The sequence below is a fragment of the Xiphophorus hellerii genome, chromosome 6 (assembly GCF_003331165.1).
Source record: "Xiphophorus hellerii strain 12219 chromosome 6, Xiphophorus_hellerii-4.1, whole genome shotgun sequence".
Taxonomy (NCBI): domain Eukaryota; kingdom Metazoa; phylum Chordata; class Actinopteri; order Cyprinodontiformes; family Poeciliidae; genus Xiphophorus; species Xiphophorus hellerii.
The window spans coordinates 26,219,981-26,247,465 of NC_045677.1; the positions used below are offsets into that span (position 1 = coordinate 26,219,981).

The 27,485-nt window shown below is 38.1% G+C and overlaps 1 protein-coding gene across 1 annotated transcript in view; it reads left to right on the forward strand.

Moving 5' to 3' along the window:
* Window positions 1-27,485, forward strand: part of LOC116722037 (contactin-associated protein-like 4) — a 102,311-nt gene that overhangs the window by 10,629 nt on the left and 64,197 nt on the right. Inside the window, exons 2-3 of the mRNA XM_032566120.1 lie at window positions 16,408-16,518; window positions 24,936-25,129. Coding sequence (XP_032422011.1) covers window positions 16,408-16,518; window positions 24,936-25,129 — 305 coding nt within the window. The remainder of the gene's footprint in view (window positions 1-16,407; window positions 16,519-24,935; window positions 25,130-27,485) is intronic.

A 27,485-nucleotide genomic window follows, 5' to 3' on the forward strand; every position in this document is an offset into this window, starting at 1 on the left:
GCAGAGTCCCGTCTTGTGGGAATTTATGGCTTTTCGGCGCGCTGGCCGAGAGGAACAATACCACAGCTATTTTGTGTTAATATGTGTTGAAGTTTCCTTTTGAACCCCTGGGCTGTTTATGATTCATGAGAGGACTTCATGGCAGAGAAAGGAAAGTAACTGAGGATAAATCCCCTTTATACTTTTCTTTTAGTGTCATTTATGGAAATGAACAGAGGAAAACTGGAGTCACGAACTGGATGTGGGGAGGTCAAGGTTACAGACCAAATGAGAAACCACCCATCATGAACTGAACCAGGGATCTACATGACTTCCATCCATTCATTTAATATCAGGAACCGGTGTGTTTGTTCAAGGCCAGCCCCACAACGATTGGCACCTGGAAAAACAACAAAGCCATTTATCAAACGTCATCTTCGAAGATGAGTTGCTGTTGCTCCAGATATCAGTTTTCATGTGTGCAGGTCATCGTACTTCATCACTGGGGGTGACGGGAGTCTCACACCGTAAATGGATTTTACCCTCACAGCTCTATTTGCAGCAGCTCATGTGTTAGTTATGACTGGCATAATTTGGGGACGTTAAACTTACCAAGTGAATCGGCATTAGTCACTGAGGTGACCGTGCTGCTATATTTATTCTCCATTACATTAGAGATTAGTCTTTGATGGATGGCAACACACTCAAGCATTACAGGTTATTCTGGTGAATGAAACATGATTACGCTGAATAAAACAATGCAAACAAATTAAAAATTAATTATTTCATGGTGGGGAACCTGCCAGAAGAGTGCTTCAAGCCAGTATCTTAATGCTAAATGTGCTAAATGTTTACAAACCTGAGTTTGCACATGCTCCCAAATCTGAAACTAAACAAAATGGATGATCTGCTCCCAAAATATCTCAATCAAACTCTGATGCAGACCAATAAAGGGAACTCTGGTATGGTTTGAATGCATATGACATGACATTGTGGGTAAATACAAACAAAACAAACACAATAGTCTAGCGATACCAGAAGAAATGGCTTGCAATCTTTTGCCAAAAACAAAAGAGAAATTCTTCAACTGCTAAAATTTGGCGTTACACCATTTTTGTTTACATTTCATGAAGAAGATGTTTGTGCTCAGTGTCTTCTTCAATGGTTTTTCTGTTGTTTCCTTCAGTGGTTTTTGGTCCAGCGCCCCCACAGGCGAGGAGGGGAGCAAGGTTTTCAATTGGTTTGGATCGTTTGACAGTGCAGTGTGAAACCGAGCCGCAGTAGCTGAAAATGTAACAAATGTTTCCCTTTTGGTCCCAAGTCGAACCGAGGCTACCGGACTATCAGGTGTTAAAACACCCTAAAATCCATTTCAGCATCTGTTAATTATTCATCAACTTTGTGTAGCATAGAATATAAAAACAGTAATATATTCTGCCTCAGTTGCAGCGTTGGAGCAGCTGGTGTGTCTTCAACACTTTATGTGCTGCTCCAAGCTTTATGGTGTGCCTCCTCCTACACATGCAGATAGACGCTGATCACACTATGATTTTCTGTTGTGTAATTCTCATGAACCAAGTGACCACAGCTCCCCAACGACTGCTAATGAGGAGAAGCAAAACGAGTCAGTTTCTTTAGCGGAGAAGGACAGAACTGAGCCAGTGGTCATTAAAATCAGAGGAGAGGGATTAAAATTTTAACAGAACAAGGAGGCATAAAGTTCTGAGCCGAGCAGTGAAGTAAAACAGAGCAGAACCAGCAGAGAAAGTGGGCAAAAGAGAAAAATGGACAGGAAGCAGAGTAATATCAAGTGTTGAGGCTCAAACCTCCGGGCTTTTTAGTTGTATTACTCCCTCTGTGTTGCTCACAGACTCAGTGACATTTTCTTCTGCCAAGTTTGTGTCGCAGCCACCATCCGCTCTTAAGATGCACTGCCTCGCATCCCTGAGATGATTCGCTTTAATGAGATGAAGGAGGAGGATGACAGAGGATAGCAGGTATGATGAAGACGAGCAGAAAGAGGCTAAGTGAAGAGGAACCAGGTGGGAGAAGAGGATTAGGCTGAGGCGAGGGAAGAAGAGGAAAATGGGAAGATAAGACTCCGTGTCTAGCTAATAGTTCCCCATGTCTTTCTTCCCTCCTGTCACATTCTACAATTTCACCCCTGCTGGCTTTTAAGGGAGCGTAAATTTCTTCTTTCCTGTTCACCGTTTGATGCAGAAAAGGAACATGAATTTTGCAAAGCAGCAATGCTAAAAATATCAGTGTATGGAAAGAAAATATAGTTTTCTCCAAGTGGTTTGATCTCTGATAGTGCTGTCACTGTCACCACTAGGTTTAGAGTTTATTTCTGATGCAAAAATAAGTCATGGTTTTATTTTTTTCTGTTCTCAAAGTTAAATCCAGACTGTATAGTTTCTGAGGACATGAACATGAACATGAGTCATGCATCAATATTCAGGCCCATTCACAAAAGATTAAGATTGAATCTTTGCTGGATGATGGGGAGAGCTTTCGGGGAGTATTGTGAATGCAAATGAAAATAGAAAAAGAAAAAGTCGCATATATTTGCTTTCTACATGAAATCGAGTTAAATTACTTCAGAAATCATCGAATTATTAAATACTTTGAAACCTACAAACCTGACCTCTACGAAAGAACGACAGGAAGAAAGTCATTGTTTGAAGAAAGCCATAAGAAATACAGTTAGCCTTCAGCCATCGCTGAAGGATGTAGATCAAGACTTGTTGATATGTTAGAATGGCCAAGTCAAAGTCTAGACCTTGGTCTAATTGATTGACTCTGCAAAGATGTGCAAAGCTGGCAGAGACATAGCCCAAAGGACTTGGCACTGCAAATGGAGCAAAATGTGGTACTTAAAAATATTTCTTTGCACTGAAGGAGATTTTCTTCCAAATTTGCAACATTCTAATGGGTCATGCAGGTAAAAGTTCTCAAAGTGTTGTCTTCATCTACGAGTTTACTCTATTTTATCACTTTATTTGAAGGGGTGTGCATAAGACTGACATGAAACTGTCATAAACATGACATAACACATCATCAACATGAATGTCTCTTCATAAATGTTTACGACTGTTGTCATAAAGTATCATTCTGTAAATAATGGCACTTTTAATGCAAAGTTCCATTAAAACCTGCATTAAAAGTCCATTAAAAATGTCAACTTTTGCATTAAAAGTGTCATCATTTACCGAATGACACTTTATGACAACAATCATAAACATTCATGAAGACTCCTTCATATTCATGACAAGAGTTATCTGATGTTTGACAGTCTCATTTCAGTCTTATGCACCCTTTCAAATAAAGTGTTAATAGACAAGTTTATCAAAACTACTCAAACTCACTGATGCAGAAAGTAACAGAGGGCAAATGTGTAAACCAGAGTTTGCACATCAGTCTCAGGGTGTATTCACACCAGAAATGATCAAAAACATAACATTTCTGTCCTGGTATGATTGAGCTGGAGATTTTTTTCTACCATCTGAAATTATCCATGGCAGCTGCTGGAACATTTTATTGTCCCTAATTTCATAACTTGCTGTACTTTTTCCCACCATATTCCAAAAACTATTATCCTCGCGGACAACGACATATAGCTGCAGGAGGTCCAGGAGCCAATCAGTTATATTGCAACAGCGTGATAAATTCCCACCCCCTGCAACCAAACAGCAAAAAATTGAATTCCTGTATGGAGCCTTATTATCAACTTGAAGATAAAACACTTTGAGTCCCAGCAGGAGATTAAATTTTAGCGAGGCAGAGAACAAATGTGTGTAATACTGGTCTGGAGCGATGCCATCTGCAATCCTCTGCCCCATAACCTCCAGCAACACCATCAGCAAGATTGTCCTGGAGAGGAACTGGAGTGAAACTTTAGTCCAAAGACTCCCGCTTATCAGCTTATGGCTCAACCGGATGTAAACTGTTGTTAAAATGTGTGTTGCTTTAGAACAATTCTTGTTCAAAGCACATTTTATGAAGTAAAAATCTGTAATTTTATGTGCTTTTTTTTTACAGTAAATCTACAATTTGACCCACTTATAAAATTTGTATCTTGAGATATCATTAACTTTGATGAAAAGCAGTTTAAGTATCAAGTTCTTGGGGAAAAACACAACTTAGATAGAAAAATCAAATAAGAAGGGTTAAACAGACAAGACTTGTTTAAAAGTGCTAATTAATTAAAAAACATTTAAAAAGCTTACATTTGTTCAATAAAGACAGAAAAGATGCTAGATGAGAGCAGCTAGAATGGATCTAATTTCTTTGATAGCATAAGAAATCTGAAGAGACAAACTGACCGGACTGTTAATTAAAAGTTTGTAGACAAAATGAGGAAGAACAGGTCGTCCTTACTGAACTTTCTCCATTATTACATACAATTAAAATCATCCCTGTCAAATCGACTGCCATCTAACAGACTGACAATTTATTCTCACTGCATCATTGTTACTGAGAAAAATTCTGATTTTTACACGGAGAAAGCACTGCACCAAGGTAAAAGAAGTAATCACAAAAGGTCACGTCACCAGTTTGGCAGTGTTTGGGATATGTAAAAAAACAAAATCAATAATTATTGATGTCGACTAATATGAAACACATATGTCATGATACGTTTTCAGCCATATCATCCAGCCCTAGCTGGTCTGTTTGCCTATTGACCCTTTGCACGCGACGTTACGCTCTGCTCGCGCCGCCATGATGGACGTCAAAACAACTAATGCACTCCTGTAAAGCCTGTCAAACACAGATACCTGGTAGCCTAATATTGCTTCTATTTAGTTGATTTCACTTAAGAAATGGTCATAGGGTGCTGTGTGGTCGGCTGCACCAACAGACAAGGATAGAAACCAAACTTGTATTCTTGTTTTCCTATTAATACTCGACGATAGCAGCCGTTAATCATAATGACTGTCAGCCCTCGGTGTAATTGCAAATTTGCAGTGAACACTTTTACAAGGTAAGAAGACTAACGTTCATACAGTTTATAAGTAAGTATAATTAGAAAGATATCAAGTATTGCATGTGGAAAAGGTGCGTATCTAAGTAACCATGGAGACAATGCCACACTATAATGTAGAATAGCATGTATAAAAAAAAGGTTAGCATCTCGTTTTTTTCCCATGTTTTAAGGCTGCTCTGATGAAAGGGGAAACGCCATTTATGACAGTGATATAAATCATGTGGTGTGCACTCACATCACATGATTTGGTGGTGTGAAAGGCAAAATTGGTCAAGTTTGGGTCGGTTTCTAAGCTAGCTATTTCAAACTTTTACTTTCACAGACAAATTAGCTCGACTTGAACAAGTAGAAACCATGAAGGGCAAAAACAACTTGGAAAACAATTTCAGTTGCTCTGTTCAATACTCCCGTCCGTCATTTCAGACGTCCATCATGGTGCCTAGATTGATGAAGTGACGTAGTTGCAAAGGGTCAATAAGTTGGCTCGGTGCTTTCCAGACACATCCAACTGCTAACTTATCAGACCGATAACTCTCTGAAAGGACTATATGTTCTTTCTAGGATCATCTGTAATAAGATCTAAAGAGTTGTTTAAAGAGATGTCTGGGTTCCTGGATCTGTTTGGACAGAGGAATCCCAGATCAATCACCTGAAGAAAAAGGAGACCATATCCAAGCACAAAATCTGTGACTCACTTTTAACAATTTTATAAACGTCCGTTTTCTTTTTCTGGATAAATCCAGCAGATAACCTGCGTTTCCCTAAGAGATTCATACTCACCCTGTCCTTCTGACAGAATATCTATAATTTAAAGGAGAATTTGGCCAGCATGCTATGACAGCACATTTCCTCTTTTTCTTAGCGGTTTCCTGAACAGAAACAGGATTTTAACCCTATATCCTACCCAATTATTGCTTCCTGCGAAGGCTTACATGTTCAGCCAAAAGTTCTGCTTCGGTTCTCGTCACCATTAGTTTTTGAAAATCCCAAGTATTCCTCTGTGAATCAAAGAAATCCGCCGATTTTACTTCAGCCTCCAGGCGAGCTGAGCTGGGATTGTTGGAGAGGTGGAGGAAGGCGGAGAGCATCAAATTATCTGCAGAGAAGGTTTTTTAAGGAGCACTTATCTTTTAATATTTCCTGACGGAGGACGGCTGCAGATGAATTCAGCTGATGCTGCGGCGGCTGCCGTTGTGGTTCAGGAGAGGTCTGGAAGCCGTGCACACAAACACACGAGGGCACAGACTGTGATTCATGCATACCCTCAGTCAGTCACAACATCCCATTTTTCTTTTGCACAGCTATTTCTTATTAGAGTCTCAATACTGTTGGGGCTTCTGGTCTCTGTGGAGCAGACTGATCTACAAACCGCTCCTTATCTTAACAAGAGTTTCCACGCAGGCCACTTCCCAAGACTCCAAACAGCTCCTACTAATGGATGTGTGTGGCTCCTGATAAATCCAAAAATAGGCTCATGGTGCTTGAAATCCTTGAAAATGCTTGAACTTCATAAAGGTGTTTAGAGCTGAAACGATTAATCGTGATGATCGTCAACAAATTTAGTAATCGATTAATCGTTAACTTGACTCTAAAAAAGACAATTGGTTAAAAAATCAAACAAATTCAAAGCAGTAATTAAGCCAAACTGTACAAACTATATACATTGAAGATAAAAAATATCTTTGTCTGTAAATATGTTTTAGCCAGAGTTCTACAAGAAGTAAACTTTTAGCTTCACCCTGTTCAAATTCACTGAAGGATGAAAGTTGGACTAACTTTGTCTGGCTAATTGTTCTTTGCTGCTCACTTAACCGTGACGATATTTTCAACATTAATGCGCATGCTGTCGTACCAAATTTCAAGGACATTATTGCAGTGACAGGGTCCTTTCCGGCAGACTAAAATGCATAATCTGGGTCAAAGGTTTTACATTTAATGTGCTAATTTCAACTCTGAGTCCAAATTCACTTCCAACAAGCCACCATCATGTTGTCGGGGTCGCTTTGCGTCAAGCTGCAGCTCACTAAGCATCGTTTTTAGCATCATTATTAAAAAAAAGTTCCTTTAAAGCAAACAAAGATGCTTCTGTCCCCCCAAACAAATTATCTGCATCTAAATATTAACAAGTGAAGAAGATGAAGAGAACATTTCTGAAACAATTATTAATATTTTAGGTTAGGATTTAGGTTAATCCACCACTACTGTTAGGCAGGGCAAGTTGGTCAATTCAAAGTGCTTAACTGGAAACAGAATTATAGTAAAGACAGAAAACACAATAAAACTATTGAGGTAATATTAAAGCATTGTAAAAAAGGAGAGAAATAAAATCAAGCATGTTACAAATCTATGTTTGACATAAGTAATTGACCAAAACTGACGTTCTCTTGATTATATTGACACTGCAGATGCAATCGCTATTATAACCCCTACAACGAGGTTTACGGTTTCCCTATCAAAATATGCACAAACTGAAGGTTTGAAAAAAAGAAATGAAATAACTTCTAGCAGTTCAGACGGCTGATGAAACAGTCTGCTGGATCTTTATGCATGACTTTGCAAACTAATTAGCAAAATGGGCTCATTATACAAATGTTGAGGAATATGCATAAAAGGAATCACGACGAGCGTTGTACTATGGAAAATCTCTGCTGTGCAAGTTAGAGTTGCCAATTAACCTACTATCCCTCCCACACTGCGACACGTCTGATGAGTAAAGCAGCTTCAAGTACAAAACCCTCCAGGTTTGCTTTTACATCACATCTCGTACGTCGTTTGATCCCCAGCTAAGACCAGATGGTTGAGGATTTTTTTTATACGTCAAAGCGATCCATGTCGTGACGAAGAAGCCCTGCAGACTGCAGATAGGCGATACTGATATGAATGTTGAGGAGTTAGCAGAAGTGGCTCAGTGAAAATGTTGCTTTATCTCATGCTGCACCATGCAGATGCTCTGTCTGCGCCGATGAAGATTCATTCAGCTCTGACAGCCATCCAGCTCTCTGTCCATTCATCAATCCCAACAATGTTTGTCTATCCATCCATCCATCTATCCATCCATTAATGTTTGTCTGTCCATCCATCCATCCGACGATGCATCCCTCTTTCCCTCCCTCCCAACAATGTTTGTCCGTCCATCCAGCCATCCATCCATCCATGGTTTAAAAAAAATAATACTGTTATTATTACAAACCAAAGTCTTTTTTAAAGGTAAAACAGATTTTGGAAACGTTTCCAAAAATGAAACCTTGATTTTGTGTGAGGGAAGGACATGGAAGTTAGTAGAAGTTCTTCAGGCAGCAAACAGATAATCTTGACCTGCTGTTTTCGCTTTTTTTTTTTGTTTTGTTTCCTTCAGATTAATCCCGGCAGATGAAGACTTTGTGAAAATTTTATACAAAATGTCCATATTTAAAACCTTGGGAATAGCAACAAGTTTTATTTCCATCGCATCATTGTCTCTGCATTAAAATACTGTTTCACTTTATTTGGAATATCCCCATAAATTCTAAATCTCTGAAGCGTTGCTGTTTAATTAGTTCACAGATGTTTACAGTAAGTTAAAACCAATCCCAGAACAAAAAAAGGTAAAATGCTGAATCTGCACTTAATAAATGATGCAGCTCAGATACAAAACAACACTGGATCTGGTCTCACATTGCAACATAAGCATTACATTGATGGCTGCAGACCCTTTACAAACACGCCATGCAGCCCCTAGAGCTCATTTGCATAAAAATAGTTTGTAGTATAAGCTTTTCTGCTGCTGCAATGCAGAGTTTTCCATTTTATGAATCCCCAGCATCCAATTTCGTGTTTCCTTTCCGAAATAAATTACATTTGCAGAGGTGCTTGGGTGATGTGTGCCTGTATTTTCATATGAATAAGAAAAAGAAAACTGTTTTCTTTTTCCCACTGAACCTTGTTGGCCTGCTGCCCTCCATTAAGAAAAATTTATGTCAACTATGTTAGCAGCATTTACTTCCCGGGGCTTGTGAATTAGCAGATATTTTATCGTTTGTAACTCCTAGTGGGTTCATTGGTATGGATGCTGCAGCGCACAGCGTTCCCTCCACATCTGCATATTTCTGGCTCCATGGTTCTTGGATTGTTGTGCGTCTCTGCAGTGAAAGCGAGCGTTTCGTCGTGTCTCCCGGCTTCTCTCCGCTCCTCCGTCAGTCACGCCTGGCAGTTTAAGGATGAAGTGATTTAAGATAACCAGAGAAACGCAGCTTGTTGTTGTTTTGATCATATCATTTAGCTGATGTCTGTCTCCCACGCAGACGCCCACGCTGCTGATCAGTGTGATTATTTTCAATAAGAAGGAGGATTTTCTTTCTGCTTCCAGGGGCAGTGACAGATTGGTGAATGCGTGGATTACTGAACATTCTCATATCTGGATATTCTGATGAGCACAATGGGCTTGTTATTGACTGTCAGAAGAAGAAATCAGGGTGATTTAGCAGTGTGTTTGACTTAAGGATGCAGAACAGAATAGTTCTTTTTGTTACTCTGAGTCTGAAAGACAAAGTGCTGAGCCACTCAGTTTAGTAGCTGTCAGACAGGCAGACTGTTATCTGGCCAGTGGTGTCAGCTCTCCTGAGGAAAAGACTGTCAGAGAGGAGGAGAAGGTCAGGGCTGAAGTATTGAGGTTTCACAACCGAGCGAGTGCCTCGGAGCAGAAGCAAACACTGAACAATGTTTTTAAATCTGAGTGTGTGTAAGAGAGCAGAATCGTCTGAAACAAGAGATAGAAAGCTTTGGAGGTGAAAAACCCTTTTTATTTTCACTTCAGAGGACGTTCCCACTTTTTGGTCTCTACATTGTAAGAACTGTGGTACGGTAAATAACCAATGCCTTCAAATAAGCAGCAAAGCGCCCTGTGGTGACTGGAAGAGCTGCAGAGATCTACAACTCAGATGAGTATTGGCAACAGGGTTTCCCCCAGAAAACTAGCTAAACTCAGTGATAGAGGTGCTATAGTAGTCCACTAGAATATTCTTATGTTAAAAAGTGTTAAATGTTGACTGGAAATGTTAAAGTACGACTAAATATTATTGACAATACTAAGGTTAGATTTACACCTGTCATAAGGTGCGGTGTGAGGTGGAGAGGCAGACGCTGAGGATCCAGGTTTAAGTGGAAAAAACGGAGTTTAATGATGATCATGTCTGAATATTCAAAACAGTCCAAAACCCTGTCAGCACAGCAGAGCGGGAAAACAAAGCTCAGCACTGGTAGCACAGGTACACGAATGGACATGAATGAAAAAACAAACGACTGACTGTTGGTAGACAAGGACCCGACAAAGACACAGACACACAGGTGACACTAAATACACAGGAGGTAATCGGGGAATGAGAAACACCTGGGAGTAATCAAAGGGAGACAGGACAACTCAGAGACACAGGAAACTCAAAATAAACACACAGAAAAACACGGAACATGACAACACCAGCCCAGCTTAGTCCACTTAGTCTAGTTCGTTTGTAAAGATGTGAACGCTGCTATCGCTAGCAGGATTGACTCACACAATAGAAATGGCTCATGGCCTTCAGCCAAAGACAAAAGAAATTCTGCGACTGCTAAAATTTTATGCTACTCCATTTTTGTTTACATTTTGTGAAGAAGGAAGTTACGCTCAGTGTCTTCTTCTGAGGTTTTTGTGTCGTTTCCTTCTGTAGTTCTTGGTATAGCACCACCGCAGGCGAGGAGGGGAACAGGTTTTTCAAAGAGCCCGGAAAAAGAAATTGTCTAATGTTTTTTGATCCTTTATTTGTGACATTTGGATTTATTCAATGAAGTTTTTAGCATGTGGACTGATAGAGAGAGGCAGTACAGCGTTCTGGTGATTAAAAAAAGACCCCAGAGTTTGTTTTTGTTCACGTACAGACCATAATATGTCGCCATTACGCTTTCAGCTTTACCAAAGATACTCTTTAAAGGGGGATCATTATGTAAAACCATATTTTTTGAGCTTTATGTCATGTTGTAATGTTATTCCCTCATCAAACACATACCAGGAGAGTTGCTTTGATTTTTTCATGCTTGTTTGAGAAATCCTTTAATCTCCCTTTCAGTCATCCAGGGATGCCTTAGCGCCTGCTAAACAGAACAGATTTTTAAAATTATGTATCATTCTTTTCTTTCACTTCAATCATTTGAATCTTATAAGACCTGCAGTGTTTTATAATGATGTGGTTTAATTGGCTTTTTGTCTATTATCCCAGTAAGGAGGAGACTTGAACTCTTGCAGGTCAAACTGGATTTAAATTTGCCCAGATTAGTTAAACGCACTGGGATGTTTTCTGCTTGAAGAAATCTTATTGGCCCCAGACAGAAAGCAGCCGTTCCTGGGCCTCATTATTGTTTACTGCGATGAGCTCTGAGCCGATAAATAAGCCGAGCGACGTTCATACGGAGAAGCTCAGAAATCTGTGTTTGTGGGGCTTACAGGTTCCCAAATGCATGACTTCATGTTCTCTGCTGTTTGCTGGGTGATGGATGGCGCTCATCAGTATTCAGGGTTTCCCAATCTGTCATGGACTCTGTGGACACGTTGTTATTCAGTGAGAAAATGTGGGAAGAGCTCATGAATAAGGCCAGATCTTCCTCCTTATCTGTAAGGGTAGCCTGCCTCTTCAGGTTGAATTAAATGGACTTGGCTTCTTCTCTCCAAATATTGTTTCAAATATTCTTCTGGACTTCTTAATGCAGTCAAACTTACCATTTGTCACCTCAGCAAAAAGATAAACTTGACACTGTGCCAGCCGACGAAATGTCAAGAGGCTGAGTGATGGATGTCCAGGTGGAAATTTGAATGTACAAAAAAAATATTCCCCATCAATCAAATGTCACTGCAACTTTATTTGGCTGGCAGAAATGATCTTTTAAAATTTCTATAAGAAAAATAATATTTTTAAAAACTGAGAAAATGTTTTGTGTTTTTTCTAACTAAAAAATAAGAAAAAACCTGCAAACCATTTAAATTTTAATGTAACTTAAATGTCCCAAATCAAGTAGTGTGCCATTAACGTTTTTAATAAATGTCAAACTCTCTTCCAATTTTCCTTTTTGTCAGATCATCTAAAAGTTTTATTATTACATAAAGATAACTTGAGTTTATAAATGATGAGGTGACTTACAAGTGGCAACAAATTGTGTTGTGTAACTATGTTTTTAGCTGGAGATGCAGGTTGTAAATGCCACGGAGGACGCGTTATTCTCCTCAACATCACATGAACAGTATTGTTTGCTCAAAGGACCTATTTTTGTTTGAGTCAAAAGGCTTAATATTCAGGGACGCTCTTGATTCAGCATCGCCAGGGTCAGCGTTGAGGTTGGTTGGCTGCAGAGGCCAGCAGGTATTCAACATTTACCTCCATTTTCCTCTGAGCTGTCTGTGTTTGTGCTCCACTGGTCACACCGTCAGGGCCATCGGCTTCTAAATGCCAAAAGAGAAAAACATCTCTGTGCTTTTTAACTCCACTGCCCCCTCTCTCTCTCTCTCTCTCTGAGTTTCCTCGTCAAGGCTTACCACATGTTATCTCCTCAGGGATTACAGCTCTCCTGGTTGGAGAGCCAACCTCTTATTTTTCTCTTTAGGCCACTGTAATTCACCTGCTTTTCACAATAAGAGCTCCCCACCACCTGCTTTAACAAGTATCTGTCAGATCAGTAGCTCCAGGGATAGAAACTATAAAAAGGACCATCAGAGAACCACATAGTTGAGGGTGAAACAAGAGGAAATAATCTTCAACATAGTATTTTAACAATTTATTGTAAGTTTAACCATAAGGAAATATGTGGTTACACATTCTGGAAACTGCAAACTTGAAGTTTAACCATTTTGTAGGAATATTTGCATCCTGCAAACATTTTCCTTCAACTATTAGCTGCTGCAGGAACTTTTTTTTTTCTCAGTGCCTGAGCCAAGTGACAGAGGACACTTCTCTTTAGCTGCTCTCTATCAACATTTGTACATGTAGCACCTGTTTGGAGTGACCTTTTAAGGCAAAATGAAATGTTTGAGTGTGTTGACAATATTTTGACACCTGCATTACTATAGAGCAGTGAAACCCACATACACTGCAAAAACACAAAATCTTACTGAGTATTTTAGATCTAGTTTCTAGTGTAGGTATGTTACACTTGAAATAAGACAAAACTAACTTACAAGAGTTTGTTTTAAGTCAATAATTCCTTAATATTGGTGACATACTAGTTCGACTGGCAGATTATTTCACTTTTAGCTAGATTTTGTGTTTTTGCAGGGTAGCTATAGAGGTGAGGCTTGCATCTGCTTTAACTTACCACCACAAAGTTTTCCACAACTTGGCAGAACCTGCTAATGAAAAGTACTCAGCTGTATTAAATTCCTACTTCCTCTGAGTTTTGAGAAATGCACGTACTGCTGGTCACAAACACTGATTTCAAACATATACGGTCAATTCAGGACAATGACGCACAGATTTTTTCGGTCTGTACATTTTGACTGATGTAAGTCATGACTGGTGATCTAATTAAATAAATCAAACCATATTAAGGTGTCAAATAACGCTGGAAAACTATGGAGTTTTGAATGGAAATGCTGTGGAAATCCTGCTGTGTTTTACAACATAAACTCTTAACCTTAAGTTAATTGTGCTGCTTTGATATAATGTTAATTTTGGTCCTTTCAAATGTGAGCGTGCATATTTGATGCTCTGATGCCTATGAAAATCTGGAAACAACTTCTGGCTGTAAAGTCTTAAAACACTTTTTAAGATGGTGTGATATTATGCTTTAGTTTTCCAAATGATCAGGAGCCAGGGATTATTTGTTAATACATATAAAATATGTATTAATGCTTGTAAGTGCCTTGATGTTGACAGAGTTATCAAACCCTGAAGCTTTGTTGTCAGAGTTGTGAACCCAATTCGCTCTGCAGGGTGAGTCATGTTAATTAGCTGTTATATCAGTAGTGAGGCATTGTTCTTTTGAATGTAGCTTAAGGATAGCAGCATGAGAGCAAAAACAGATATTCACGGTGCTGAAGGTCGCCTTTCACACATTCTATCTTTGATCCAATCAAACACAAAAACAGACAAAGCATAATCCAACAGAACAGATCTTTTCTGCTGACAAAATCTAGAAAAATGTTTAAACAACTCAATGAGACATGTTCTGTGGCAGCAAGTGAAACAAAATGGTGAAAACAAGTTTGGCAATTTTTGTAATTTTTAAAATGTGCAACTTCTACTTTTCATTTCAAAATGTTATAATTTACATCACTGTCATCCTCTGTATTTTTAATCTAGCCTTTGTTTTTATTGTTTTTTATCATTTAATGATTCATTTTCTCCACTAATATTTCTCCTTTTAAAAAAACAACAGTGAATGCAATAATTCATTACCAAAACAAATACAAGAGTAAAGAAATAACATACTTATATTTTAAGTTTTATATTCAGAAAGATTTAATGAGTCAATTTTTATTACATTTTACTGACTAAATTAACCTTTATTACATTTGTTAGCAAAATGATTTTTGAACCTAACAATTTCTATATTTCAACATTTACTTCCAACTTTGGCACTCCTGGTTTTCCATATATTCCTTTATGTTTTTGTAACTGGACACTCCTGAAAATCCTCTTTCCTTTCCCCCTTTATATTTCCTTATTTTCAGGGAGTAAAGGCTTGAGAAACAGATTAAACCCAAACCTATTGGAATAAAACTATTTTCATTTAAAAAGCTGATGGTTTGGAGATAAACGTGTCTGACTTCTCAGCACTAGTGAGCTCCCATCATGCTGCGTTTAACAACTTAACTGTCTTTCTCCTCGGCTGGGAAAAAGACCATAATCCATCTCCTGCTGTGTCACATTTTGCGAAGTCTTCACTTTCATGACTTTGAACAATGGGACTGTTTATATTCCTGCTAAGAGAAACAACAGGGATTGTTTTCATTTAGCTGGCATTAACCAAAACTCAGATTTTGGGTTGTTTAAAAGGACTTCTGGAAGCTGAAATATTCATTGACTTCTGAGAACTTGACTTAGATCGAAATATTGATACATTTGAACTCACCTTTGGGGGTAGGGAGAGAGGGTTTTGCTCTTCAGGGAAAGCTCTGGGGAAGTTCAGGTATTTGATAAGGATGCCTGTCTTAGACATTTCCCATTAAGAGGATGCCTGAGGAGGCTGACCCAGGACTGCTAGAGAGATTTTAACTCATGGCTGGCTTCAGTATGTCATACAGGGGCACCGATTTTCTTAATTTTGCCACCAAGTCACACGATAGTCACTTCATTGTTGCTAACTCAGCAAGTTTGTTGCTGTATTTAGCTACTTTTTTAGTCAAAAATGCATTTAGTGACTTTTTTCTATGCTATTGGGGACTTTGGCAACAACACCTGACCGTATTAATTATACACAAGATTGTTATTGACCAAAATCAGAATCGGCAGGTCAGGGTTTTTAAAGATCAGCTGGAAAAATGCAATTGATCCGCCTCAAGAATACCAAAGAGTCCCTCTTTATCAGATTATCAGATGGAAGTGGAGCTGTTAAAGTTTTGAGTGGCAAGGATGCACTACAGTGCTGATTGAACCTGTGCAGTGATGTTAGATTTAGGGATGCAACAGTTAAATGACTTAAGATTAACTATAAATCAATGGTTTATTATATTGAAATTAGTCCTAATCTGGCCGGGACTACAGTGAAATGGGATGCAAACAATTAATTGACTTACGATTGTCGATCAATGGTTTAATAGATTAAAATTAGGTCTGTTCAGTTAGCTAATAACATCAACTTAGACCTTATTGTAGTGTTGTGGTGTGACAACCATCCAGCAGAGGGCGACACTGGTTATCAGAGCCAGTTAATACAGAAATAATAATGGCGGTGCAAGACTTGGAACAGGAAAGAGAAACGGTCCTAACAAAGTCCGATGGGGGATGCGGAATGCACTTTATGCGGTTCTGTTCTCAGAATTTTAAGAAAATCTCCACTTATCAATGAATCGCTACTCGATTTATAAGATCAATCAACTTTAGATTAACTCATTCATCACTAACTTTAATCTCTTGTTGGATCGTTGGTTTATGTTTACACCTGAAGTAACACAGGCAGTTCTGTTGTTTTCTTCCAGGAAAGAACTTGTATTGATATTTAAAGAAAAAAATTCTTATAAACTTTCTAATTAGAAGGTATCGTGAAGTGTTGATGTCTGGAAAAAGATTTTTCATGATTTCTACTCTTCAGTTTCAAGCATGGGTTAACCAGTTTGAATATTCCTCTGCAAAACTTCTAGTTTAATGAACAAATGAACTAACTTTTAACATCACCTGTACGGAATCCGGGAAGGCTTTAAACAAACTCTTTGTATAAGGATCACATGAGAAACATCCTGCAGTTATTTTCATAACAGTCTCTGCTTCATCCTTCTTGTTTTGCAGAGGTGTGTGACAGCGCGCTGGTTTCCAATCTGCCGCCGTCATCCTTCAGAAGCTCCTCCCAGCTGTCCAGCAGCCATGCACCGGGTTTCGCCAAGCTCAACCGGAGAGACGGTGAGCCCCAACAGTCGCTTGATGATGCATGTCTGCCTGTGTGTCTCTGGTGTGTGTTTCTAAGTGGGCTGAAAGCTGAAAGCACTGTAATTGCTTTGAGTATTAGAGCCTGACGCATTGTTGTGTTTCTGAGAGGAAATGTGTGGAAGTGGAGAACATGTAACTAATAGAGACAACAGTCTGGAGGTATTAGAACCGATCTATATGTCTCCTACTGAAATTCTGCTCTTTCTAAATGGAAACCTGTCATGAAGTTTGGTTTTGTGGTTGGACCAAAATGCAGACTGGAGTTGGGAACGAAAATGATAAAAGTTTATTAAAACCAACAAAAACTCGCATAAAAAACCCCAGCAGAGGTCAATGGTAGGTCGTAATGGCCAGTGCAGAACTTTATTAAAACCAATTTCTCCACAACATTGGATAAATATTAATATTGGTCACACGGGATTCGTTTGAGAAAAGCTTTTACTAAGCCTATCGCAGCAAGCAATAAATCAATTCATCGCATGATAAATTAAAACGTGCTCAATTGTTTGTACTTCCATAATTGTTTTCTTGAGTTTCTATCTCTTTCTATCAAACACTGTATAACAAAAATGTTCAGTCTGGTGCTTTGGTCTCAACTAAACCCTTTTTTGAAGGACATTTTTGTTTACAGAGACTTCATAATTAATTTTATTAGTTTTTTTGGTTGTTTTGTTTATTTATTTTGGATATTTAAAATGTCTTCCAATTACAGTGTTAAATATTCATTAGTATTTAAAGTTTTTTGATCTTTTAGAATTGCATTATTATACCATTACCATTATAGTACTTGAAAATGGCCTCAAAGGGTCAGGATTGATTGGGAATAATGTCAAAGAAAGTATGTGGATTTATTGGCAGACTAGTACGCAGGACCCTAAATTTTGGTTTAAATAAATTATCTTTTTTAGTGATATTATACGGAGATTTCATGTGGATGAAAACCCAAAACATATAAAAATGTATTGGTTTCTCAGATATCCGGCTATGTGTGAAGGAGCAGGTTGTGACAAATGAAGAAATAATTAACAGTTGGGATGGTAAGGTGAAAAAATAAACAAACGAGAATAAAAGGGGAAAGAAACCCTGAAATAAATACAATTCTAACAAAATAAATCGTTAAATGCGTCAAGATATAAAACAACAAAGAAATGATCAAAAGATAAAAATAACACCAAAGGGTCATAAGAAAACCTCTCCAATTAATCACAATGAAGGAGATTCTTCTTGAGTTTATAAAAGTTGAAAGGTGAGTTTTAAAATAACATAAAAGAAAACCCAACACTGTATTGCTTCTGTCTGTATTGAAGGCTTATATAAGGAGGATAAATGTGGATAGTATTTGCCCGTCCAGCATGAAATCCCGACTGGGAGCGGGAATGCAGCTTTGACAAAATAAAGATTGTTGTTTCACTGCTTCATCCTGACATCAAAACCCAGAACCAGCTTGGAAGGAAAGACAGGTTTATCCTGGATCAGAAACATTCTCACCACACGGGACACAAAAACCTGGTGAACATGAAGAAGACTGACACCATTTCAAGCTTTTTTTAAAGTTTGGCCTCTTAGTGGCAGAAAGTATCAACCTGATATCTATGAACCGTTTAACTTTGAATAGTTTTGTATTTTACTGAGCATTAAATAACCTTCAATTTCAGTTTAAATCTCCAATGCTTCTGTTAGCAGTACATTAAATGAGGTCACAGCGGTCCTTCCTGTACTTTCTTAGCTTGAAAACCTCATTTTTATAGTTGCCCTTTCTTGACACTTGCTGCTTTAAAGCCTAATGCTATAATGAAGCTAGCATTTTCTCGTCTTTGATTAACCAAGACTGGTCAAAAATGTTCTACATCTGAAAAGATTCGTACATCTTCTGACTGGGTTGCTAAAGTTCAAATCAATTCAATTCAGTTCAGCTGTAATTGACAGAAAATGTCATCTCAAGCACAATAGATGTACAATTACATTACAGCTTAGATCCATTCAACCAATTCCAATAAGAGCTGATCAAAGGCCACAGATTGTATTGCTATTTCCAGCCACATGGAGCTGACATCAATGTCTGTCTGTCTGTCTATTCATCTATATCTGTAGATCTGTATATTTATCTATCTTTACATTTTTAGATTACTTATGGGTTTATTTTTACCCACTTAAGCTTTATTTCAATTACTTTTTCTCAGTAATTTTACAGAAAATACAAAGTACTTCAAAATTTTAAGAATTACAACAAACAGTAGAGTATAAAACAGTAATCTTTAAAGGTCGTACTTCTCAACGAAAGATAATACCTGGAAAACATGCGAATTGTACCTGAAACGTGTCTGTGAGCTGTAAAGTCCAACAGACGGAGGATCTCCAGGACGTCTAGCTGGATCTGAATCTGGCTCTTCTGATTTGAAGTCAGCAGATAAGGAAGTTACTGATGCAGGATCCCAGGGAGCAAGCCCTGCTGTTTGTTGAGGAAGCTGATGAATAGATGAATTCCTCTCTTCTTATCCCCGTTTCCTCCTGCTGCTGCTGTTTCTGTCAACGCTCAGATTTCACCAGTTGTTCTCTGAGGAACGCCCTCTGAGTTCACTAAGGCTACAAACATTAGAAGAGTTTTGTTATCAGTGTTAGTTTGAAATCCTTGAAAATGCTTGAATTTCAATCAGGTGTTTTCAATGTTTGGAAAGTGCTTGATTTCTATATAAAGTCCCTAGACATTCTTAATCCAATCTGCACAGTTTTGTAATAAAGTGCAAACTAACGCTTGAATAATGTTTTGTCCTTGGTCAATCACACAAGGTGCGTGTGTGAGACATTTTAAGACATACAATTTTGTTATATTTTAGTTTACTCTGTCTCTTATATGTAGAATACTGTCACAGTATGTTATGTTATTATTGTCTTTAACTCCAAAGTGTGCACTGTAAAAAAAAAAAAAAAAAAAGCAACCACAGCTACTGGTATTTACCATAAATTAGAGACATTGTTTTCTTTTCTTTTTTTTTACAGTGTGGTGCTGGAAAAGCTTGAAAACTTACCTTGAAAGTGCTTGAAAAGTGCTTGAATTTTACTGTGAGAAAAGTGTACAAACTCTGTGTTATGTAATCCACGCATGAAAATGATATCTCTAAATGATTTACCCTTTTAAACCAAACTGCCCAAGACATTAAAACATCTTTACTTCACCTCCAGTTTTTATTTTTTTACTTTTATCCCTATATCTCTCGTTCGTGTCAATCTTCTGCTTCTTGTACGCTAAGTTTCATTTTCTTTAGCAGGAACTAATTTAGTTCCGCCGTCCTCTTGCCAAATGTTAATAGCACTCTTCATGTTTAAACATTTTCTTTCTTCTGTAGGCAAAGCTGACAGTTATCAGTGACTCTGCAACAATTATGCTGAAATGTGACTTGAAAAGAATTGCTGCGACAGAGTTATCTTTTTTCCCTCAGAGATTTGAAGGCTGAATTAAAGTTTAATTGAAGCCTGTGTATTGGGGCTGTGTAAGAACAGCCGACGAATCGGTTGTTGACGTCCATATTCAGTTATCCTTTCTGACCTCCACGACGGCTCATTGTGCAGCATGATTAACATTTCATATCTGTGAAATATATCTGCATCTATTTCACATGTTTACAATAACAATAAGCAGAATAAATACTGTAGTTTCAATTCATCCAAAGCTGAATGTTTGCAGTTTGGTACTGAATTGACAACCGTTTCATTCAAAATAAAATAAATACTGTTATTAATGTATACAAAATAAAACACTGTTATGAAATTAATTAAGAAATAAACCACAAAATAAATAAAACTATGACAAAATAACCTCATCCTTAAAAAATTTTAGTAAAATATTAATTTTGTTTTTTTTCATGGGGAATTTTTTTATTTGGAGTAATTATGGATGGATGGACAGATGGAATGATGGATGGATGATGAAACAATGGATGGATGGATGGATGGATGGATGGATGGATGGATGGATGGATGGATGGATGGACGATGGAACAGTGGATGGATAGAATGATGGATGGATGAATGGATGGATGATGAAACAATAGATGGATGGATGATGAAACGATGGATGGATGGATGATGAAACGATGGATGGATGGAACAGTGGATGGATGGAATGATGGATGGATGGACGATGGAACAGTGGATGGATGGATGAATGTGTGGATGGATGGCTGGATGGACGATGGAATGATGGATGGATGGAATGATGGATGGATGGATGATGAAACAATGGATGGATGGATGAATGTGTGGATGGATGGATGAATGAAGAATGGAATGATGGATGAATGGATTAATGGAGGAATGGATGGAGGGATGATGAAACGATGGATGGACAGATTTTTCAGATTACACGTATCACCAGCTCTCTTGATGTTGTCATAGCAACATTGTAGCTCAATGCTCTACAGTGGAATAATACAGAATGTAGTTTTAAATCCTAAAACCATTTTAAAATGTAACATTCTTCTCGCAGGCTGTCAGTGAAACATCCTGAAGAAAAAATCTGTTAAAGTTTGTACCGGTTTGATATTCTAAAAACTGATTTAGTGAATTGAAACTATTGTGTTTGAGGTGGCAGGATTTTTCAGGCTGCAGTTCGGCCCTCTGAGTAGTGATGTCACAGTCCCGACCTCCATTAATCTTCACTTTCAGCTGTGGGTGGTTGCATCTGCCACCTTGACAGACACATGGGAGAAAGGAGCCAAAGATATCTCTCTGATTTAAAGCGACAGCCGTGACTTGAAGTGTTCAGACCATCTACCGGAGGTTCACCTCCATTATATTAGTCGCAGTTATTCTGACGGCGAGGACACAGAGTCTCTGTACGCCTCTCATTCCCCAAGTTGTTTTTCTTTAATCTCCTTCTCCTTTCCTCTACAGTCTAATCGCCATGTGGAAAGGTCAGAGTGTCTGCCCTTTTCTTCTCTGCTGCCACCGAACACGTCTTTTAGTCAAGTGGTTATTAGCTCTGGCCTTTAGCTCTTTAGAGATCGGCTACCCGACCGACGCTGATTCATTTTCACTGCTTTTTGTTCTCTGCCTGTCACACAGCGATCGCAGTTATGTCTCACTGGCAGAAACATCAGTAGTTCAACCTGTTGCTGCCTTCAGCTTTACATGACACACAAGCTGAGAGAGTTCCTGCATCAGCAAACACATCAGCAAATGCAGATTTAGCAATAGATAAACAAAAACAACCATTATATGTTACTCAGTCTGTCCTGTCTGTTAAAGACCTATTATGCTTTCTTGAACAGGTCAGAATAGGTCTGCAGACAGTGCAAATCATGTTAATTATGAGTTTTTTGCACAAAATCATTCTTAGATATACGGTTTTACTCTGGTCAGTTCTGTCTATTTTGAGGTGCTTCAGGGCGTCTTGTCCCTTTAAATCCAAATAAGCTGCTGCTGGCCACGCCCCCCTTAACGTTTACAGTCACACTAATTACGCAAACAGATGTGCAATTATGCAACTTTACAGCTTTGAAAAGTATTAGTAGAGACTTTTGCACAACCAACAAGAATGCATTAAGTAGTTTCTGGATGGCAAGTCAACAACAAAGCACTTGTCTGTTCCAGCAGCCATTGTACAGTGCAGACAGCAGTAAAACCAGCTGGAGCTCAGTTTGCGTTACTAGGGAATGGGCGGAACTTCACTGGGGTTGCTAGGTAACAGGCAGTGCCTGCTGACTGGTGGCGTTACATTTGGAAGGTTTTTGAAACGGCTCATTGTCCAGACACCAAAAAACAATAACTTATTGCCAAATGAAAAGCTGGGTGGAGTTTTTTTTTTAAGCGTTTGTGCTGTTTTTAGATGCAGTAGAGACCCAAATGGAAGTACAAAAATGTACAAAATGTAAATTATGCATAATAGATCCCCTTTAAAAAGACAGAATTATGGATGTAAACCACAAGTTTCCCCTTGTAGAGATCGAAACCAGATACAATATAGATCTTCAGTGTCCAACCAAAGAGCTAATGTTGTTATTCTAAGACAAAATATATTTTCATAATATATTCCCTTTTTTCATTAGGTTTACAAGTCAGGCTCCCTTACAATAATCATTTTCTCTTCATTTTTCTCTTATTAAAGATTCAGTTATGGGGAGGGGGGGGGCACTTTGTTTATCAAGATCTTGCATATCAGTACTAAAAATCTATTTAAAATATATAATCTTTGGCTGTTTAGAACTTATGATGTTTCGTATGAGTAATATATTAAAAAGAAACCTGAAATCTACTGGAGATAATGTGTTAAATTATCTAAAAACAGGTTGTCACTAAAACAGGTTCGTAGCCAGTAGATTGCCTCCAGTCCTCAAAAGAGTTAAAGATTGTAATTTCAGGCGCAGCAGTTGGTTTGTGGCCATCTGGGTACATAAATGTAGACTCATACTGATCTATGGTGGTCTAGATATTCCTATCAAGTTGCCAAATATTGTTTAAATACAAATAACAAAATATATATAGTTTTTCATCTATTTTATCACTTTTTGAGGGATTTTTTTTTATCATGTTCTTGCAGGTAAAGAGCAGCAGGTTGTCAGAGAACTGGCTCCAAGGTGGAAAAAACGAAAGAAGTCCCTCTGAGTGTGTTTGTGCTCTGTACAGCTTTCTGCCGCTCGTTTTATGAGCCGGGGTGTGTGTGCGTGTGTGTGCGTGTATGTGGGCTCAGTGGGTTTCTGGTCTGCAGAATCCGTCCATCTGGTGTTTAAGCTCTGTGTGTCATCGTTTTGGCCCGACTAAATATTTTCCACGCACGCGCTCACATTTTGCATTTAGATTTATTTATTTCCAACAGGTTTTTAAAAACAAGAAAACAAGTAATCATTAGGATGAGAGAAAACGTGTATACATAACCAAGAGCAAAATAATTAGCTTACCACTACTTTTCTGTTTGAAAAAGACAATGAAGCTAAGAAGTGAACACTTATTTAATCCTATTTCAATTTAATAAGATATATCACTCAGTAATTACCAGAAACTTGTAATTAAAACCATGCTATGGTATTCATATGCCTGTATAATATGCTGCCCTAAGGAACAAACAAATAAATGAAATTACATAAACAACATTATTGCAAACTAACTCTGAATCTACTGACCCATAATAATAATAATAATAGTTGTAAATAACAACTCCTTGCCAAAGTGCACCCTGCAATTCTTCATAATCTGTTATATAACAACAAATACAATAGCAATAATATAAAAACAGAAACAACTAATGTTAATAATGTTAATAAAATAGCAATAATAATCTGCTAACGAAGGTAATAATAACAAATGACAACAAACCAACTGTTTTTGTTTTATTTTTTTAGACTTTACTGTCCTGCAGCAAACATGCTCAGCTAACCTGAACTGAACCAACCTGCATCCTGTTTTATTCATGCTTATCTGGTTTTATTGCTGCTTTTTCAGCAGGTTGCTGGGAGAAGTTGGTTCAAAACTCCTGCAAATCTGTTTCTCACATCTCAATAATTCACACTCTTATCTCGGTTTTTATTTGTGTGGGAAAACTTCTCATCCTGGGAAATCCAGCATGAAAGCAGTCAGCATGAATCGCAGCACAGCTTCTTTATAGATGACATTCAACATGAGGAAGGATACACACGTTAGGAGGTACTGTAAAACTAATCAATGCTTCTCATTGATTTTCATGAGAAATTAAATCACCTAGCTGCTGCAAGCTGTAAGGTTTTCAGGTCACTGTCAGTGTGTTGGTGAAATGGATCTACATCAGTACCTTTAACTTGATGCTTCTTGTACATTTCGACTCAGTTTATAAGTTAACAAAATGTTTCGCTTAGCTATTAATCTTTATGCAACCCAGCAGACTACATACCAGCGCTATTTCAATCCTGTTTCTACTTGAACAGCACTGAAGAAGTCGACGTAAAGCTTTATTTTTCTACGTTTTCTTTTTGTTAAAAAAAACACAATTTCTTGGGGCTTATTGGGGTTTATTCATCTCCCCAAGAAATGCTCAAATAAAACAAGAATCTAAAAACATGATTTTCTGTCAAATTTTGTACAATTTTATACTGATTTTTCTTCCTGCTAACATGCTAACTAGTCACATACCTAGCGTGTTAGCATACCTGAAGTGACCAAAATGGAACAAATTCCAGTTGGTGTTGTGGTTTTAAAGCACTACTTGTTGTTTGTTATAGACACAAAATGAATTTTAAGGTTTTCGCTGAAGTTTTTATCGATTTTCATTGTTCTGGTTGTAGTGTAGGAGTTTGAATTTAGCTGAGAGGCTGCGCCAGATGATTTATTATTTTAGTTTTTTACACGAACATATTTCATGTCCTCCTGCGCAGATAAACCTAATAAATCACACGTCTCCTGCTATTTTCTCCCTCTCTCTGCAGGTGCTGGAGGCTGGTCTCCTCTTAGTTCAGACAGGTATCAGTGGCTGCAGGTCGACTTGGGTGAGCGAACCAAGATCACAGCTGTCGCCACACAGGGCCGCTACGGCAGCTCTGATTGGCTGACGTCTTACCAACTGATGTTCAGCGACACGGGACACAACTGGAAGCAGTACAGACAGGAGGACAGCATAGGGGTTGGTTTATTCTTTTATTCATTAAAAACCTTGAATGTAATCATGAGACGTGATTTTATTTTTATAGCTTTGCATTCGTATAGACTCCATTTCCTTTCTGGCATCTGCTGTGCTATGCATAAAGATAAACTCAGTCATCAGGAGTTTATCTTTTCATTTGTAATGTGTCAGCAGGTGTAAGGGAGCTCTGCTGACAAAACATTTGGCTGAACACAACAAACTCAGACGCAGTGAAGTGGGACAATTTGTTCCTTTTTTTACGTCTTGTTTGTTGCTCTCTGTCATTTTTGTCAAGGGTTTAGCTGGCGTCTTAAGTTCAAGAGATGATTTTGCCAAAGCCTCAGATCACAGCTTTACATTTTCCCTTTTGATTTTGTGAAGACAGAGTGAAGAGAAACAGACACGGAGGTAAACAGATAAGACATAAACTGAAAAAAGATGCTCCATACGCAGTTAATAGACAAGCTGTTACATATACAAATATAGCTATTTATCAGGAAAATGCTTATTAAAACCAGGGCTGCACAGTGGAGCAGTTGGTAGCAATGTGCCTTGCAACAAGAAGGTTGTGCGTACAAATCCCAGCCTGGGGTTTGTGCATGGACTTTGTGTGCTCCCCTTGTGAAAACGCACAACTGTTTAGTTAATTGGTTGGTATCTAAATTGGTGAGTGTGTGTGTTGTTGTGAGTTGCCAGGCACACACAACAACACACACTGATCTAGCAACCTGTCCAGGGTGCATATCACTTTTTAAACTATTTTAAAATACCTAATGCACGGCTAAATAATATTGTAATCCCTTGATTCTGATGTCCTTTTTCTGTTTCCGTAACAAGTGGAGTCCTGCAAGGGTCAATTCTTGGTCTTGCACTTTTATTTTTCCCCTACAAGATTCTAGTTGGATCTTGCTCTACACAGGCATAATCTTTCAATTCCTGGTGCCTAAATCTATCCTCCTCTCAAAAAGTATTTACATGAGAAATCAGTCTTATCCATCACATTATCAATAGTCTCCCAACTGTTGCCAACTTGGTGACTTTTTTGCTATATTTAGTGACTTCTCAGACAAAAAAAGTTTTGTATTGGCCAAAATCTGAATCAGCAGGTTAGGCTGTTTTAAAAATTATTGATCTGGGCGAGCTGTGGTGGCGTAGGGGATAGCGTGACCCACGTTTGGAGGCCTTGAGTCGGTTCGATTCCCGGCCCCGGCGATATTTGCCGCATGTCTTCCCCCCTTTCCTGTCAGCCTACTTTCATCTAAGGGACACTAGAGCCCACAAAAGATCCCCTGGAGGGGAGAAAAAGAAATTATTGATCTACCAGAAACCTGCAATCAGTGCACCTCTACACCGAAGTCTGAAAGACCTTTGCTACGCTGTGGTATTTAAAAAGCATTAATGTCTAAAAACTTTCCTAAAGTCAAAGAACAGTGAAAGAGTTGTACTTTATAGCTTTATGACTTTCCCTCTTTTCTTTGTGGTGAACTTGGCCATTTGGAAATGTTCAGAAATTATCCTTTGGAGTAATTTTTGAATGTTCAAATTATTTTGGCATTCAGATATTGTCAATAGTCAAAACTAGTCCTTTTAAATTACTATTTAATCCAAACTGTAATAATTAAGCCAGCCCATGTTTTCTCAACAGGGGCCGCAGCTCATCTATCTTAACTTCTTTGCATTGGTTGTTATCATTATAGAATGGATCTTTTAGGTCTTATTAGTTGGTTTTAAGTCAAAACATGTATTAGCAGCGTTGCATCCCTTTGGCCTTTTGATTTCTTAAAAGGTCAGTCCAGTGACAGGATGCTACTGATGTACAAAAGAGCTTATTAAAGCTTTTCCAATAGCAATTCAAATTCTTTTTCTGTTCCTCAAGTTCAGGTTGTGCTCCGTACTAATCCTTACTAAGCTTAATTACATGCAAATGTTCCTATTGTTATATGGACGTGATTTGAGGACCCAAATGCAGACGCAGAGAGAAGTTCATATGCACAATAAATCAAGTGGAATGGCTCAGTGGAAACAACCCAGGCATGCATAAACAAACAGGAAACCTCATCCTCCAGGGTATTCTAACTCTTGGAGCTGTTCTTACACATCTCTGCATCTTTAATTGGTATTATGTCTTAGAATAATATCAGTTATTCTAATTATTAATCGATTGATCTGATAAAATATCAGTTCTGCAGATTTTTCATTTTATTGCTTAATCATTTTGTATACAGTATTAGAAATACATGAAAAGATGCAAATAAACAAGCAATTCAGTTCCCTTTTTAAATAGGAAATAAATATTTTTTTGCATAAAAAGAAACAATACCTTGCCAATGATGCATTTGTGGATAAAGAATTACTT